The sequence below is a fragment of the Gracilinanus agilis genome, chromosome 4 (genome assembly GCF_016433145.1).
Source record: "Gracilinanus agilis isolate LMUSP501 chromosome 4, AgileGrace, whole genome shotgun sequence".
NCBI lineage: Eukaryota > Metazoa > Chordata > Mammalia > Didelphimorphia > Didelphidae > Gracilinanus > Gracilinanus agilis.
The window spans coordinates 193,597,604-193,614,706 of NC_058133.1; the positions used below are offsets into that span (position 1 = coordinate 193,597,604).

At 41.7% G+C, this 17,103-nt stretch overlaps 1 protein-coding gene across 1 annotated transcript in view; it reads right to left on the minus strand.

The window, feature by feature from the left end:
- Positions 1-16,063, minus strand: part of GRB7 (growth factor receptor bound protein 7) — a 28,256-nt gene extending 12,193 nt beyond the window's left edge. The window contains exons 1-2 of the mRNA XM_044675105.1: positions 16,023-16,063; positions 15,676-15,737 (exon numbers count right to left, since the gene is read on the minus strand). Coding sequence (XP_044531040.1) covers positions 15,676-15,718 — 43 coding nt within the window. The 5' untranslated portion in view covers positions 15,719-15,737; positions 16,023-16,063. The remainder of the gene's footprint in view (positions 1-15,675; positions 15,738-16,022) is intronic.
- Between the last annotated feature and the right edge of the window lie 1,040 nt (positions 16,064-17,103).

The following is a 17,103-nucleotide window of genomic DNA, read 5'->3' on the forward strand; positions in this document are numbered from 1 at the left end:
ATGAGGAAGAAGCAAATTCTTCAGCTGGAGGATGATAGTAGGGATATCACATAAAGCTTCAGGAAAGAAGGGAAGTTGGGAGGGAATAAGCATTTATTAAGTATTTGCTATATTCCAAGAACTGTTCACATTTACAAATGTTCATGGAATCCTCACAATAGCCCTGGAAGTAGGTGCTACTGTTGTTTTCTTATTACATTTGGGGAAATTGAGGTAGTCAGAGATTAAATGACTTGCCCAAGGTCAACAGACTGTGTCTAAGGCTGGATTAGAACTCAAGCCTCCTTGACTCCAGGCCTAGTTCTCTATCCCCTGTGCCACTTAGCTGAGAGAGGTTTGGAAACAGCTCCTATTGTGAATGTGATAGAGAATTGATTGTGGAGGAACAGAAAGGTTGCCTTGTTGCATTTGTAGTGGATCCAGTCTGCATGGTTTTATGACTTTCTCCAGAGACATTCTGAAATGCATGAGTGGGAATGAAAGAAGCCGATGGTGGGCATAATTAATGGCTGGGATTTGGTAAGAAACAATCATTGATAGATAAAAGGTATAGGGGCTTAAGAACAAAGGATGGGGTCGAGTTGAACTGGTTCAACAAAGAGTCAAAATTGTGAAGAGAGAATGTAGCCAGAATAGGAGTCACGGATAGCCTGATAAAGTACTGAAGGACAGAGGGACTGGAGAGCATGATAAGACTAAAGACTGTGTTAGGAGTAGTAAGCTAGAAGGCATAAATAAAAAGATGTGAATTTAAAATTTAAGATATAAGGGGGCAGCTGGGTAGCTCAGTGGATTGAGAGTCAGGCCTAGAGACGGGAGGTCCTAGGTTCAAATCTGGCCCTCAGACACTTCCCAGCTGTGTGACCCTGGGCAAGTCACTTGACTCCCATTGCCTACCCTTACCACTCTTCTGCCTTGGAGCCAATACACAGTATTGACTCCACGATGGAAGGTGAGGGTTTAAAAAAAAAATTTAAGACATAAAACATTATAACTAGGTAAAGAAATCTCCAAGTTCTTGGGTATGGAAATGGATTTATACCCATGAACTATTGCAAAGGCAAATACATGTCATTGAGGTAGAAAAGAGGAATGGGTCATGGAGGATGAGACGACTGAAAAAACAAGGAAGTTGGGGTATTTGAGAGAATATCAATGTGTATATTGAAGTCCCCTAGTATGAGGGCAGGAGTTAGGGTGGAAAGGGAGAATACATGTCAGGCACTGAATTCATTAAGAAAGGAGGGGAAATGTCTTGGGGGCTGGTAGGTAACAACCACCAGGATTTAAATCATGGATAAATTTGGATAGAGCAAACCTCAAAAGAGAAGCTTCAGTGTGGCATGGGGGGAGTCTGGAAAGATCAGTCTACTCAACCTCCTTTCCCTTTCAACTACATAGAAGCATGGTTAAGAACTTTATTTTGGCAATAAGAAACAAGAAACAGGAGGCAAGTAGGTAGCTCAGTGAATTGAGAGCCAGGCCTAGAGACAGGAGATCTTGGGTTCAAATCCGACCTCAAGATACTTCCCAGTTATGTGAACTTTACCACCATTGCCTAGCTCTTACTTCTGCCTTGGAACCAATACACAGTATTAAGTCTAAGACAGAAGATAAGGATTTTAAAAAGAAAAAAAAAAAAGGAAAGAAACGAGGATTATTCTACCTTTCACACCAGTAACGGTGAGTCAGAGGGCATGAGAAATGGTGCAACCATAACTAGAAAGAATAGCCAAGGAGGCAGCTTTGTGGCTCAGCAAATTGAGAGCCAGGCCTAGACACGGGGCGGGGGGGGGGGGGGAATCCTGTGTTCAAATTTGACCTCAGACTGGCCTACTTGTGTGATCCTGGGCAAGTCACTTAACCCCCACTGCCTACCCTTACCACTCTTCTGCATTGGAACCAATACATAGTATTGATTCTAAGGTGGAAGGTGAGGGTTTAAAAAAACAAAAGCCAGGAATGCTATGTCATCTGAATCAAGCCAGATCTTAAGGTGAGTCCCAAAAGATGAAAGGAGGCATTTTAAAAAGTAAGGAAATTTGTTCATTGTGGAATAGAACTGCAGAAGGCACAGTAGAAGAGGCAGACAGACCTGGAGGATGGGGAGAGCAGGAATGGAGTTGGAGTTGAAGTGGTTTTTTTTTTTTTCATTTGAGATGGAACACAGTGAATCAAAGACAAAGACAAAATAGAACAGGTAATAAATTAAAACAACAACAACAACACCTGAAAAACAAAGCTGAGAAAGAATCTAAGAATTGTTGTCTTCTCAGAAAAATATGAAACAAAAAAAGGCACCTGATTACCACATTTCAGGAAACCATAAAAGAAAATTGCCTGCAAGTACTGGAACCAGAGGACAAAGCAGAGATCAATAGAATCCACAGGTCAGGAGGCTAAACAAATCTTGTTATATAAATGTTCTGAAATACTATTGTGCTGTAAGAAACCGTGAGAGATGATTTCAGAGGATCCTGGATAGTAGGAACTGATGTTGAATGAAGTGAACTGAACCAGAGGACAATTTATAAAAGGTCAATCATATTGTAAAGAAAAATAGCTTTGAAAAACTTTACAATTCCAATCAAAGCAATGATTAACCAATCACGTCTCTAGAGCAGTGATGGGCAAACTTTTTAAGAGGGGACCAAAGAAAAGGAAATGCTCATCTGTCAGTCTGTTTCTAAGGCTACTCACTCTTTCGAAGTTTCATTGTATTGTATCCTACTCATTGTATTCGTCAGATTAGGAATAATGAATCGCCGGATAGAACATTTCAGGGGGCCCTAGTTTGCCTATCACTGCTCTAGAGGAACTTGGATAACTTACACATCTCATGAACTTAAGGTAAAGAAAGACATACATTTTTGACATGAACTCTGTGAATTCATAGGTCAAGACAAGAGAGGAAATCCAAATTTAATTCATGGAGGAATAGGATCATCAACTCTCAAGTCAAAGAGAAAATATTGTGTGATCAGAGGGTGAAAGGTCACTTGCCTGTGGTGAGGATAGCATTAAAAATGCTTATCAACAGGGAAGGGAAAGAATGGCTGCAGTATAGCACACCAAATAGCAAGAAAAAATGGCTGGCACCCAAAAATAACATATTGAAATTAATCCTACAAGAAAAAGAAACTTTGATCAGAAATGATGACTTTCAAACATTCATGTTGAGAAAACCAAGGCTTCGAAGGCATTTTGAAATATAAGCAAAGCAAACAAAAGAAATTTAAGAAAGGTAAAAAGTTTGAACACCTAAAAGGAGTGGATAAAGATTCATTCTGAAAACAAAAGCAAAAACTATTATTCTTTCTAGAGTCTCACCTAGTCCAAGACACATTGAAGGAACAAAGAAATTCAAGCTCTGAGCTTGCTTGGGCAAAAATACCCTAGAGAAAAAAGGAGGGGAATTTGGCATTTCTAGTTATTCCTAAGGGATGACAGGTAAAGGTCATTAAAATACAGAGAGAGGAAGAGAACCTCATGAGCGTCACTTTTATCCAAATAGAAGATTAAAAAAAAAAAAAACACAGCAAAAGTTTTAATACAGAGGTAGGGGAAGAAGGGGAAGGTGGCAGAATATAATAGAAAACAAAACCCAACTATGTACTTTACATGAGAAACACACTCAAAACCAAACGTTAAAATGAGAACTTGAAGGAGAACACCCTGTCCCTATGCTAAAGTAGGTTCTTTTGTCAGTTCTAGACTCTCCTATCTGCTCTAGGACCCAAAGCAGTGGCTGTATGCTTGAGCACTTTTGGCCGTCACTATGTTTTCTTTTTCTCCATCAGGTAGGATCAGGCTGGTGCCTCACTCACCTACCCTACCCCCTCATAGAATCCTCAGACCGTAAGAGGCATGCAATCAGTGGCCAGCACCTTCTAGACTACCAACTGGCTACTGTGACCTCTTTCTGAAGGGTCAGAGGCAGCTGACTGGTCAGGAGAGCATCCAATCAGCATCCAATCTGAGTAGAGCCAAATCCATTCATAACTGAGAGCCTCTGGGAAGAAGTCAAGAGACTCCTCCAAACCCCCCCAACACTCCTCCCCATGCTTCAAGTCAACACACTTTATTAAGTGTTTACTAAGTGTTAGGTACTGTAATAAACACTTCCTCGTGCTTTCTCATGCTTACAACTGCTACTCCCTATGAAAGATCTCAGAAAAACAATTCCAAAAGCAGTGCATGAACTTCAGTAATAGGCAGTGTAAGACTGTTCCCTGGGCATCCCAAAGAAGTAGAAGGTAATTATGAAGAGGGTTAGGGCAAAAGAGGTGACTCAGTGGATAGAGAGCCAAGCTTAGAGATGGGAGTACCTGGGGTCAAATCTGACCTCAGTCACTTCCTAGCTTTGTGACCTTGTACAAGCAAATCATTTTAACCCCATTGACATAGTCCATAGCCTTTTGCCTTGGAATCTATACTTGATTTCAATTCTAAGACAAAAGGTAGGGTTTGTTGTTTTGTTTTTTTTTTAAGAGGTTTGGAAAGGATTAGAATGAAACTGGTGATGATTTCTTTTTAATTTTTACCCTACTGTTTAATAATAAACATGTGGTCACAGGGAAGTTTCTTTCCTGTGAGTCATGAATATAGAAGGGTGGAAAAGGAGCCAGGCGATTTCCCAAACAAGAGGGGGATGGGGACTCTAGAACTAGAAACTGTCTTCTTCTTATAATGGTAAAGAGTACCATCCTATATTCACATAGAACCCAGGTCAAACTCTTTGCTCTGTTCTTTGAATGAAAAAGCATTTATTAAGCACTTATTTTATACTAGGCACTATGCTAAGAGCTGGGGATACAAAAAAAAAAAAAAAACAAAAAAAAAAACAAGAAAGGAGACTAGTTCCTGCCCTCTAGGAACTTACATTCAATTAGGGGAAGATACACAGGGAGGAGTGTGTCATTTAAAATCACTTGGGATACTTGGAACTACATTTCCCGTGATTCCCAATGGGTTTCCTGTTTTGGATTACGTATTCAAGGTGAGGGACTGTTTTAAAATTAGGGGGAAGTGACTCCTCTTTAGCTACCTGAGCCCGCGGGGGAGAGAAAAAGGTAAATGGCTGAGGTGAGGTTGGAATAGGTTTGTTACAGGCGCGTGGTCAGTTTATCTCTATCAGCATGGCTTTTATTAAAATACTATTCTCCCTTCAAATCTCGGCCCTCATCATTTTTAACCATAACAGGAGCAGTTATGATCAGGGAAGTCAGGGGGAGAATAAATGGAATCATAGGGCAGCTGACTGCCATATGCATTTTAGGAATGGTAGTGCTGATTTGAATTCTTGTTCTCAGAGCAAGAAGTGGAAAAAGGAGTAGGAGGGAGGGGATGCATGCAGTGGCAAGTGAGGAAGATAGCCCAGAAGAAGGCAGCGATGGGCAAACTTTTTAAAGAGGGGGCCAAAGGAAAGGAAATGCTCATCTGTCAGTCTGTTTCTAAGGCAATTGAAGTTTCATTGTATTGTATCCTACTCATTGTATTTATCAGATTAGGAATAATGTCCCACAGCAGGATAGAACATTTCAGGGGGCTGTATCTGGCCCATGGGTTGTAGTTTGCCCATCACTGGCCTAAGGAGAGTTTCTCTTGAGAAAACACTTTTAGCTGGTGTAGGTCAGAACCTTCTCTGAAGCTTACAGTCTCAGAGTGTTGCCTTGAGCATGGAGAGCTTGTGGCTTGCCCTGGCTCACACAACCAGTATGTTTTAGATGGGGGATTTCTCTCCCCCTTTCCCTTCTCCCCAATTCCCCTTTAAGAACTATCTTCCCGGTCAATAAAGCGGCTAGATGGATGGAGAGCCAGCCTGGAAAGGGAAGGTCCTGGGCTAAAGTGAATTGCCAATATGTATCAGATTCAGGGCTTGAACTCAGGTCTTCTTGGCCCTAAGGCCAGCTCTCTTTTGAGGGTTCTCTATTCACTAGCAATGCCACTTGTCTCTTCTACATTCATAATTTATTCTGTATAAATGACCATAGTTATTACTAGGAAACTTTACAGATGAGTAAACTCAGGCTCTGAGATGTTAAATAATTTGCCCGTAGTTACATATTGAATAAGAGTCAAAGGTAGAAGTTTAATAGGGGTTGAGCCATTTATACATGCGCACAGAAGGGGAACTTTTGGGGGCAGCTTAATGGCTCAGTGGATAGAAAACCAGACCCAGAGATGGAAGATCCTGAGTTTAAATCTGCCCTTAGACACTTCCCAGCTGTGTGATCCTGGGCAAGTCACCAAACCCCCATTGCCTAGCCTTGATTCTAAGACAGAAGATAAGGTTTAAAAAGGGGAGGCAATGACTTTTAACACCCACACGAGGAGACAATGACGAGGCAGGTGGCTAGAGCAACACCATGCCACCTGATGGGCAAAACCACTTTATTGGTTAAGAGGAAAATGACACATTATGATCTTCTGAAGACTTACAGAAGTAAGAGCCTGTTGTGGGCTGTTATAGTTATTGTATCACCACAAATGTCCCTGGGATACCCACAGGGTTATACTGGAACCAGCTCAGCTCCTACCTGCTCTCACCAATTATTGAATCTTCAGTGTGAGCACTATTTTACCTTGAAAAATAGCAAAGTACAAACCAAGGCTTGGCAGGACTGTTTTTGGTTTTTTTTAATTGTCTAGATTCAAGAAAGTGATGGAGAAAAGTAATGCAGATTAAATCTAAATGTATGGTACTTTTTTTTGTCCATAGAGCTTGTTGTTAAACATTTTTCAGCACAACCCTAGATACCCATCAACTTCACTGAGCCTGTAATACTATTATAGTACAAACTAGTCTGTCTTGGGGGAAGTTACGTCACTCAGTAGGCTGAGAATCAGGATGAGAGACTGGAGGTCCTGGGTTCAAATGTGACTTCCTAGCTGTATGACCCTGGGCAAATCACTTAACCCTCATTGCCTAGCCCTGACCCCTCTTCCGCCTTAGGAAGGACACAGTATCAATTCTAAGACAGAAGGTAAGGGTTTTAAAAAATCAGGCTGCTTTGGGAGAATTTTAAAAAGCAGGAGTAACAAATCATGATTTCAAACAAGAGTAGAGAGCAAGCAGGGAAAATACTGTATGCTTGAAGGCACTATCGATAGTGAAAGGATACTAATAATAAATATATATACACCAAATGGTATAGCTGCTCAGGACTTTAAAGAAAAGTCAAATGAATTTTAAGACTGATAGGAAGGCATGAATTAGGGATGATTTCAATGAATTTATTTCAAATTTAGAGAAATCTAACTGAAAGATAAGAAAAAATTAAGAACTTGAAAGAGTACATCTTAAAAACAAAATAGACATTAAATGTCTTCAGTGATTATTGAATGGAACTATTAAGGAATACACTCATTTTTATGCATTGTGGCATCTTTACAAAACCTCGTAATGTGCTAGGGCATAAAGAATTCAAATAAATGTATAAAGCAAGAAATATTCAACACATCCTTTACAGATGATAACACCATAACAACTATAATTAAAAAGGGAAATATGAACAAAGGACAGAAGCCTAAAGGGAAATTAAATAATATTATCTTAAATAATTAGTAGACTAATGAACAAATCATAGCAAAAATAAATAATTATATTAGAGAAAAATTATTACAATCGAATAGTACACTAAGATTTGTGGGACAAAGCTTAACCAATTCCCAGAGGAAAATGTCTATCTTTGGACATTTATATAAACAAAAGACAAAAAAGGCAAGACAATGAATTACCAAGGAGATTCTGTACAAAATTAGGCAGAATAACAAAAGTAATTTATATAGGATAATAAAAGATTAGGAATATCAAGGGACATGATGAAAATAATAGGAAAGATGAGGTCCTGGAATTTCCAGATTTCAAAGTATACTGCAATGCAGTAATTATCAACATTATCTGGCCCTCAATAAAAAATTAAAAGGTAGATAAATGAAAAAGACTAAAGAGAAGAAATAAAAGGAAAAAAAGCCAAGTATTCCATAAACCCCAAAGCACAGACTGTTGGGGAAGATATTCTTTAAACTGACAAAAACTATTGGGGGAAATAGATAAATGATCTAAATGTTAAACAAACCAAAAAAAACACATAATTAAAAATAAGAAAGCAACATTCTAGATAGGAAAAAAATCTATAATCAAATGATAGAAAAGATCAAGGAAAACAAAACAAAATCCCAATTATGTAAAATTTAAGTGTTTATGCAAATAAAATCAATGCAGCTGGAATTATAAGAAAATATGGGGACTAGAAACACTCTTGTATTGAATACTGATTTTTTTTAAGTCTAACAAATAACGTTATATGGAATCTGAACACAAAATTATGATATTAAGAGCCATTCAAATAAATTATGCAAATAAACAAATACAAACAAGCTACATACAAGATAAATTTAAAAATGAAAAGAGGGAAAGCACTATAATTAAGAATAAGAAGAATATGAATTAATGAATATGAAGAATTCAGAGCTGTATGGGAAGATTTATATGAAATGATACAGAATGAAGTAAGGAGAACAAAAAAAACCAAACCAGAGACAATGACCACTACAATATTCATAACATGTAGGCGTAATATTCGTGTAGTTCTGAACACTGAAGGGCACCGCAGACTTTTATCTTATATGGCTAAAAGCAACTTTTTCTTTTATTTTTTAAGCTTTACTTTCTGTCTTAGTAACAATTCTAAGACAGAAGGGCAAGGGTGAGGCTACTGGGGTTAAATGAATTGCCCAGGGTTACACAGCTAGGAAATATCTGAGGCCAGAATTGAACCTAGGTATTCCTAACTCCAGGCCTGGTTCTCTATCCACTGTGCTGGCCAGCTAGCTGTCCCTAGCAACTTATCTTTTCAAGAAGTAAGGACAGTAACCATCCAGAAGCAGAATAACTCATTACTCATGCTTATAGTCATAGGGTAGGCACTTGCTGAGCCAGTCAGAAGCAATGTGGTATTGTGGAGCTGGTCTCAAAGCCGTGAAAACCTAGGTTAAGTCTTGTCTCTGGCATATACTGACTGTGCAACCCTAGACAAAATTCTCAATCTCTCAGCGCTCTAAGGAACTCTAAGACTATGGATGGCAAGAAAAGGTGCCCAACCCCCAAAAAATAAAAATATTTTTTTTAAAAGAGAGAGAATATGCCAAGCTGCATTGGTAGAAAGAGGTCTGTCTAGCTCCTCATCTGGGAACTACCTTTAATAAGTGAAATCACAGATTTGGTCCCCTATCTCTACATAAAGGCAGCAAAACTCTATCCATTGTGGCTAAACCTAAAGTGTCAAATTAAATAACATATACTTCCTTGGGACTAACAGTTGATAGACTAATTTCTGGGAAAGAAAGGAGTAGACTTGATGAGGTTTGTCTCACTAAAACCCAATTTACCAATAATTTCAATGTGTTTTAGGTGGAACACAGAGAGATACATAAATGAAGAGTGGTTAATGTCAAAATATAATTTTTTTAGTGGAAGAAAGTAGATTCTTCACAACTACAGAGGTTTTTGTTGTTCAGTAAAGTCTGACTCTTCCTGACCCCATAGATCATGCCATCCATGGAGTTTTCTTGGCAAAGGCACTGAAGTGCTTTACTATTTACTTCTCTAGTGAGTTAAGGCAAACAGAGGTAGACTTGCCCAGGGTCATACAACTAGAAAGAGTCTGAGGCTAGGTTCAAACTTAGGTCTTCCAAACTCTAGACCTAGTACTCTATCCACTGAGTCACCTAGCTGCCTCCTATAAAGAGGTTAGCTCAACTTAAATTCCTGGGAAAACTTTTGAATATATTAGGAAAGACAGTTTGTAAGCCTTGGAAAAGGAAGCAGTGATCACTAATAATAGTAATAATAATAGCTAACATTTATTATCATGCTTACTATGTATAGGCACTATGTTGTCGTCGTTTAGTCATGTCTGACTCTTCATGACCCCATGGACCATAGCCATCCATGGAGTTTTCTTGGTAAGGATACTGGAATGGTTTGCCATTTTCTTCTTCAGTAGATCCAATGGATCCTTCTGTCAGTCAATCAGAGGTTAAATGATTTGCCCAGAATCACACAACTAACAAGTGTCTGAGGCTGGATTTGAACTCGGCTCTTCCTGACTCCAGAACCAGGGCTCTATCCACTGAGCTACCTTAAGCACTATTCTAAGCACTTTACAGTCATCTCATTTGGTCTTCACCACAACCCTGGGAAGGTAGGTACTGTTATTATTGAGACCAGTACTGGTTCATCTAAAACGAGTCATGCCCAACTAGCTTCATTTAAGGTGTTTCATTTAAGTTTGTTTGCTGTTTAAACCCTTGCCTTCTGTCTTAGAATCCATACTAGAATTAGTTCCAAGACAGAGAAAGGGTAAGTGCTAGGCAATTGGGCTTAGTGACTTGCCCAGGATCCAAAGTCCAAATCTGAGACTAAATTTGAACCTAGTCCTCCTGATTCCAGGCCTGGAACTCTATCCACTGAGCCACCTAACTGGCCCTGAGGCTACATTTGAACTCTAGACAGCAGAGGAGGCCAAGGCTCTGATTCCAACCTTAGAGGGTCGATTTGAAGATGAAGAATTGCAACAGGTCCTTGACGATATTCAGACCAAGAGGAGCTTCCAGTATTAATACCAGGAACCCAGCCCTTCAGTGAAAACCCAAGAGGAAATTTCCCAAAATTCTTCACTTGAATCTTAGAGGGGCTTTGGGATAATGGCCTTTAATGAAGGGTTTCCAAGGGAGTTGGTGGACCCCAGAGCCTAGGTGCTTGCATCAACCTCTCCATCCCTTCTCTTAAATGGAACTGATGGAGTGGGAGAATTTAGCCAGTAAAATACTTGTGGCATACTATCGACTACCTTATTTCACTGAATTTGGCACTTAGCTTACATTCACGTTTCTGGTTTGAATTTCAAGCTATTTTGAAATATTCACCCAGAGGAGAATATGGAAAAAGAGCATGAATAAAAAAGAAAGTTGAGTCTCATAAATGATGGGATAGGTCTTGATCAATGACATGTGAAACCCATTGCAATATCTTATTGGCTGTGGGAGGGGAGAGGAAGGGAAAAATCTTCCTGACTCTGGGCCCAATATCTAAAGTAGACAGAGTACCTCAAATGTCTAGGTGCCTCAAAGAATGACCATATCCCAAAGAAGAGATATAAGTCCACTTACAGAGAGAAAGAATGCCAAGATCATCTGTCCTTGGGCCTGGATGGCTCAATGTTTTTAGTCTCCAAGATGGATGAGGGCATAGATGGTACAGTTATTAAGTTATGAATAAAGCTGGAAAGGTTAGAGAACATGGTGAACAACTGAGTCGGGACCCAACAAGATCTTCCATATTGACCATTTTGGAATGATAAACTCTGAGTTTTCAAGGAAGGTAATGAGTTTCCTCAAATAGTTGTTGCTATGCTATAGAAGGTGTCACCTACATTCACTCCCCAGCACCTTAAAGGAGAGGATGACCACTGAAAGGAGGACGAGTCCAAGTCCTGGTTTTGTTTGCCAGAATACATAGACCAGAAGAAAACTGGCCAGTAAAGAACTAAAGGACACTGTAAAATGCATCTTTGACAATTCCACAACCTTCCTCAAGTTTTCACGTCTAAAGTTTTTAATCTCTCTGGAGAGTATAACTAATTATGTTACTGTGGCTGCTTGTTTCAGGGTTTTTTTTTTCCCCTGTCAATTCTCACTTGTGAGTCTTTTGTTTATTAAGCATTCCTTTTGTGTAGTGGAAATAAATAGCTGTCCTATACCGGTTCTACATTTTTCACTGAGTGAGTGCCTTTCTATTCTGTACTGGACACAAGCCAAAACCTAAGCTTCAAGTTAATTTGCCTAAAGAGTACAAAGAGTCAAAGAATGAGAAGGAACTTAACCCTTTTTTCAGGCAGTCAGGCTCCTTTAGAATTAAACTTGCTTTATATACACAGGGCAAAGTAGAGATCCTTAGCTGGGAGGGAGAAAGTACAGCATCCTGCCTTCCTCAGTCTAGTAGCAAAACTTATTGTTACACAAGTATAGAATTGGAGACTTATAAAGCTAAAGAGTTTACACAGAAAGATTTGAGGGTTTTCATAGACAGCAAATTCAACAAGTGAATAGTATGGAACTTCCTTAGGCACTTGTTTCTTCATTTGAAAAATGAGACTGAACTAAAACTAAATTCCACTTGCAATTTATCATCATATAAAGACATAGAATAATTGTCTATACCTATTTTTTTGCTAGACTGTGTTCCAGTTTTTCCAAAGTAACTTGAAATCATTCTTGACTCTTCCTTCTTCCTAAAATCCAAGCAGTCACCAAGTTTTATTAAGCTTATCACCATAACATTTCTTGTACTGATCCCCTTCTCTCTACTCACATGGCTATGACCTTAGCCCAAGACTAAATTACTTCTCACTGATGTTAGAGCATTAGGCTTATTGGTCTCAGGTTCCAGTCTCTTTCTCTCTAATCCTTCTCCCACAAGAGCTATCAAAATAATCTTTCCAAAGTACGAAAGTACATTTGTGCTTCCTAAAGTACAAAAACTCCCCTGTGCAAGAACTTCAGTAGCTCTCAGTTGCCTTCACCATAAAATACAAACTCCACAGCTAGGAACTGAAGGTCCTTCATGAGCCACTTCCAGCCTACCTGTCTGTACCTTTTATACATTCTATGATCTAGCCATACTGTTTCTCAAACTCCGGTCTTTGCACAGGCAGTCCCCTTTGCAAATATACATTTATATATCTCTTTATCTCAACATTATAGAATTTCTTGTTCAGTCATTTCAGTGGTGTCTGACTCTTCATGACCCCATTTAGGGTTTTCTTGGCAAAAATACTGGAGTGGTTTGCCATTTCCTTCTCCAGATCATTTGAAAGATGAGAAATCAAGACAAATGGGGTTAAATGACTTGCCCAAGGTCACACAACTAGGAAGTACCTGAGACCAGATTTGAACCCCAAATCTCTCATCTCTAGGTCTAATCTCTATCCACTGAGTAACCCAACTACCCCTCTCTTGGAGAATTTCTGGGAACTTCCTCTTTTTGAGGCAAGCTACCTATACTATGATGACTTCAAAGGAATCAAGAAATCTAAGGCACTTAGAGGAATATAAAGTCCTCAAATACAAATCTAGCCTCAAACACTTACTGTGTGACCCTCCACAAATCACTTAACTATTCTCAGTTTCTTCATCAATAAAATGGGAATAATAATAGCACCTACCTCCCCAAGGTTGTTATGAGGCAAAAATAAGACCATATTTGTCAATTCCTTTCCAAACCTACTTCTGCTATATAAATACTATTATTATTTTTATTATTATACCAAAAGATAGTTTTCTCTTGTGAGAATGAATTGGATTTGTTCTGTTTGCCCCCAGAGAGCAAGACCGAGGAGCCCTGGATAAAAATCACCAAGAGGCAGATTTTAAAGAAGTGATTTAAAATGAGAACTGTTCAAAAGTAGCATGGGGTTGGGGGGGGGGGGCAGCTGGGTAGCTCAGTGAGCTCTGAGAGCTAAAGTGTCAAATTAAATAACATATACTTCCTTACGGGAGGTCCTGGGTTCAACTCTGACCTCAGACACTTCCTAGCTGTGTGACCCTAGGCAAGTCACTTGACCCCCTTTGCCTTACCCCCTTACCGATCTTCCGCCTTAGAACCCATACATAGTATTGATCCTAAAACAGAAGGTGAGGGTTAAAAAAAAAAAAATGGTATGTGCTGCTGCCTCCCTACCAGCAGAAGGCTTGGCACACAATGGCATTCATTCATTCACTCATTCATTCATCAGAATAAGTCTTTAAGTGGAGGCTGGAAGATCCCTTGTCTGGGATGTGGCACACATCCTGTTCAGGTATGGGCAAGCCTTGGCGGTCTTTTCCAGTCCTGGGATCCTGTAAAGCCAGGGGTCCTCACCTTTGCCCTCAAGAGCCATACACACTCATCCGTCCCACCCTTACAGAATGGCTGTAGCTTACCCTTATCCCTTCTCGAATCTCATTTTTCGCCCTCCCACTCCCAACCCATAGTGCCATTCTGGATGGGGAGGTACCCCGAGACTGCCAGAAGAAAGCAAACGGGCTGGGTTTCCTCCACAGGCCTCAGGGCCTTTCTAGCTCAGCTCTGCTAAGGGTTTTGGCAGGCCAGCTTTCCAGGTACCAGGCAAGGGCCTAGATGCCAGAGGCGTGTTGTGGCAACACCTGCCAGTGACGTGAGAGGAGGGAGCTGGCAGAACTTACCATTTGATTGGGAGGGGGGAGGCATAGCAGGAAACCAGGCAGGTGAGTTTAACCCTCAAGCAAGAGGGGTAAAAGAGGACAACTAGGATAAATCCCTCCCCTATTTTTTTTAAACCCTTACCTTCTGTCTTAGAGTCAATACTGTGTATTGGCTCCAAGGCAGAAGAGTGGTAAAGGCTAGAAAATAGGGGTTAGGTGACTTGCCCAGGGTCACACAGCTGGGAAGTGTCTGAGGCCAGGTTGGAACCCAGGACCTAGGTCTCTAAATCTGGCTCTCTGTCCACTGAGCCACCCAACTACCCCCATAAATCCCTCACCTAAATGGCCTCATTAGGGATAGGAGGGGTAGCCAAGTGAAACCACAGCGAGACCCCTATGAAATAGACAGCTAATAGTAAGCCAAGTAGAGATTCCTCTGGAGGGTGATGGAATTTGTGGCTGGAGGGGTAGGGAGTGGAGGGAGTGGCAGGAACCCACCCCAAACCCGGGATATTCTGTCTTCTAGCCCTTAGTAGTGTGGGGCATGTCTTACCAGGCTTGAAGGACCCTCTTCCCTTAGGCCCAACCCAAAGTGGGATGAGTATAGACCACCTTACCTGGTCTATTGAACCAGTTGCCGCTGACTCTATCTGCCTCTCTTCTCTATCTCTCTTAGCTCTGACAAGGTGAACACCTACCCATCCTGCCATCTGTCAGCAACCAACACCAACACCATATTAACAACCCCTGCCACCTCCACTGTACCCATCTTGCTTGCCTGGCATCACCAACATGAGCAGCAAAAACTGAGTTCTGCCCAAGAGGCACCCCTGAGACCGGCACAGCCAGTCCAGTCCTGTCTGATGCCACCTGTAGGTAGTAGGGGCTGAGACAACAACTTATTTTGACTTCTAGATGCCCTCCCACTTTGGCTCCTAAGAGGTGGGAGTGGGGGGTTGGACCCTGAACACCAGGGAATGAAGAAGGGGGCAAGGCACAGAGGCAGGAGGAAACAGCCATTCCTAATCCTGAGGGGGTGAGGGTATAGCTAGGGGATTAGGGGGGACAAGGAGTGGGGGAGGGAGACAGAAGGGGCAGGTGAGTCAGGGAGGGGCCGGTGAGGTAAAGATGCCTGGGGCTCTGCACTCAACCTTGACTCATCCTCACAACTTCCTGGCTTTGGAGAAACACAAACAACCTCCTCTTCCCACCCTGGCCCCAGCTCATTCAAAACAACTTGTGGGGGAGAAGGAGGGGAGATATGGGTCAGGGGGAAACAAGGGACCTGAGGCTTCTCCATAGGAACCCAACAGGACCCCTTCTGGTTTCTGTCTTGCCCCTTCTCAAGTCTCCCATTCTCCAACGCCTCAACCACCCATAGGGCTATTCCTGGTGGGGGACAAGGATGCTCTCCAGTTTTCCTGGCTCCCCCCCTGCCTAGAGACCTACCTGGAACACAAACGGGTCCAGGAGGCGATCCCAGTGCTTCCATATGTGGTCCTCTCCGCTCCCTGCACCGTGAACAGAAAGGATCTAATGCCCCACTCTGGTTCTGCCTTGGCCCAGCCCTGTCAGGCCCAGCCTTCCTCACTCCACCCCACTCTTAGGGAACCTGACTCCCTCACACCCCACAGGTCTCCTAGCCTTCTAGTCTGCCATCAGCCTCCCAAGACACCCCCACCCCCTCCATTGGGCTTGGCCTGAGATAACCCCTCTGCCCCAGGGACCTATTGAGGCAGAGAGACTAGGCTTCTCCAAACTCACCTACCCCTACCAAGAAAGGCAAGAGGTCTTACCCTGAGGTCCAAGTTTTCAAGGGATCTGTGAACTTGGATGGGAAAACAATGGCATCTTTATCTCCACTAACCTCCAAGTGAAATTTAGCACTTCCCTCAATTTCTGAAAAAAGCTTTTCCTGAGAAAGGGTCCATAGGCTTCGTCAGACTCTGAAAGTGGTCCACAACACAAGAAAAGTTCAGGACTCCTAAGGTAAGAGACATACAAAATGAGAGAAGACCCAGAAATAGCATAAAAAGCCAAAAGACATGGGGAGGGATGTTGCTAAGACAAAGATGGCCCCAGACAAAACAACATAAAAAAAGAGAGACATCCTCCAACCTCAATGCAAAGGGATTCATTGATGACTAGGATGACCCTCCCTCAGCCTGTGGGAAAGGAGGGGTGTCTTTATTTCAGAGAAGGAGGTGAGCTCTCTAAGGGCTCTCCAACATACCCACCCACTCCCTTCCCACCTAATCCCTGAACATAGGCAGCACTGAATGGCATCCCCAGGGTGGGAGGAGAGTTGGGTGAACAGCAAACAACTAGATGGAGTAGTGGTTAGAGTAGTGGATAGAGGCAAGACTCCAATCAGGAAGACTGATCTTCCTGAGTTCAAATCTGACCTTGGTCACTTAGTAGCTGTGTGACCCTGGGCAAGTCACATAACCCTATTTTTGTCATCTGTCAAATAAGCTGGAGAAGGAAATGGCAAACCACCCCCAGATGAGGTCACAAAGAGTTGGATATGACTGAACAACGTGTGAACCTCAACATTATCCATTTCTGGGAAGAGGAAAGAGGGGGAGATAACTCTGCCCAAATCCTAGAGAGATTGTATGAGGACTGGCAGAAGAACCAAAAAATGGGATAGAATGGAGGACTCTCCTTAGGGGATGAATGGCTTAGCCCATTTTACAGTATATGTATGACTTTCCAGCCTTGGGCAGAGGGCCAGATACAAGAATACAAATACAAGAAAAGGAGGGGTGGAGAGGTAAGAGGGGATATTGGTTCAATTTTCTTCCGACCCCCCTGCTCCCTTCATGGCCCAGACCCTGCCTCCTGGAGTCTGGTTCTGGGCAGTGGAAAGAAAAA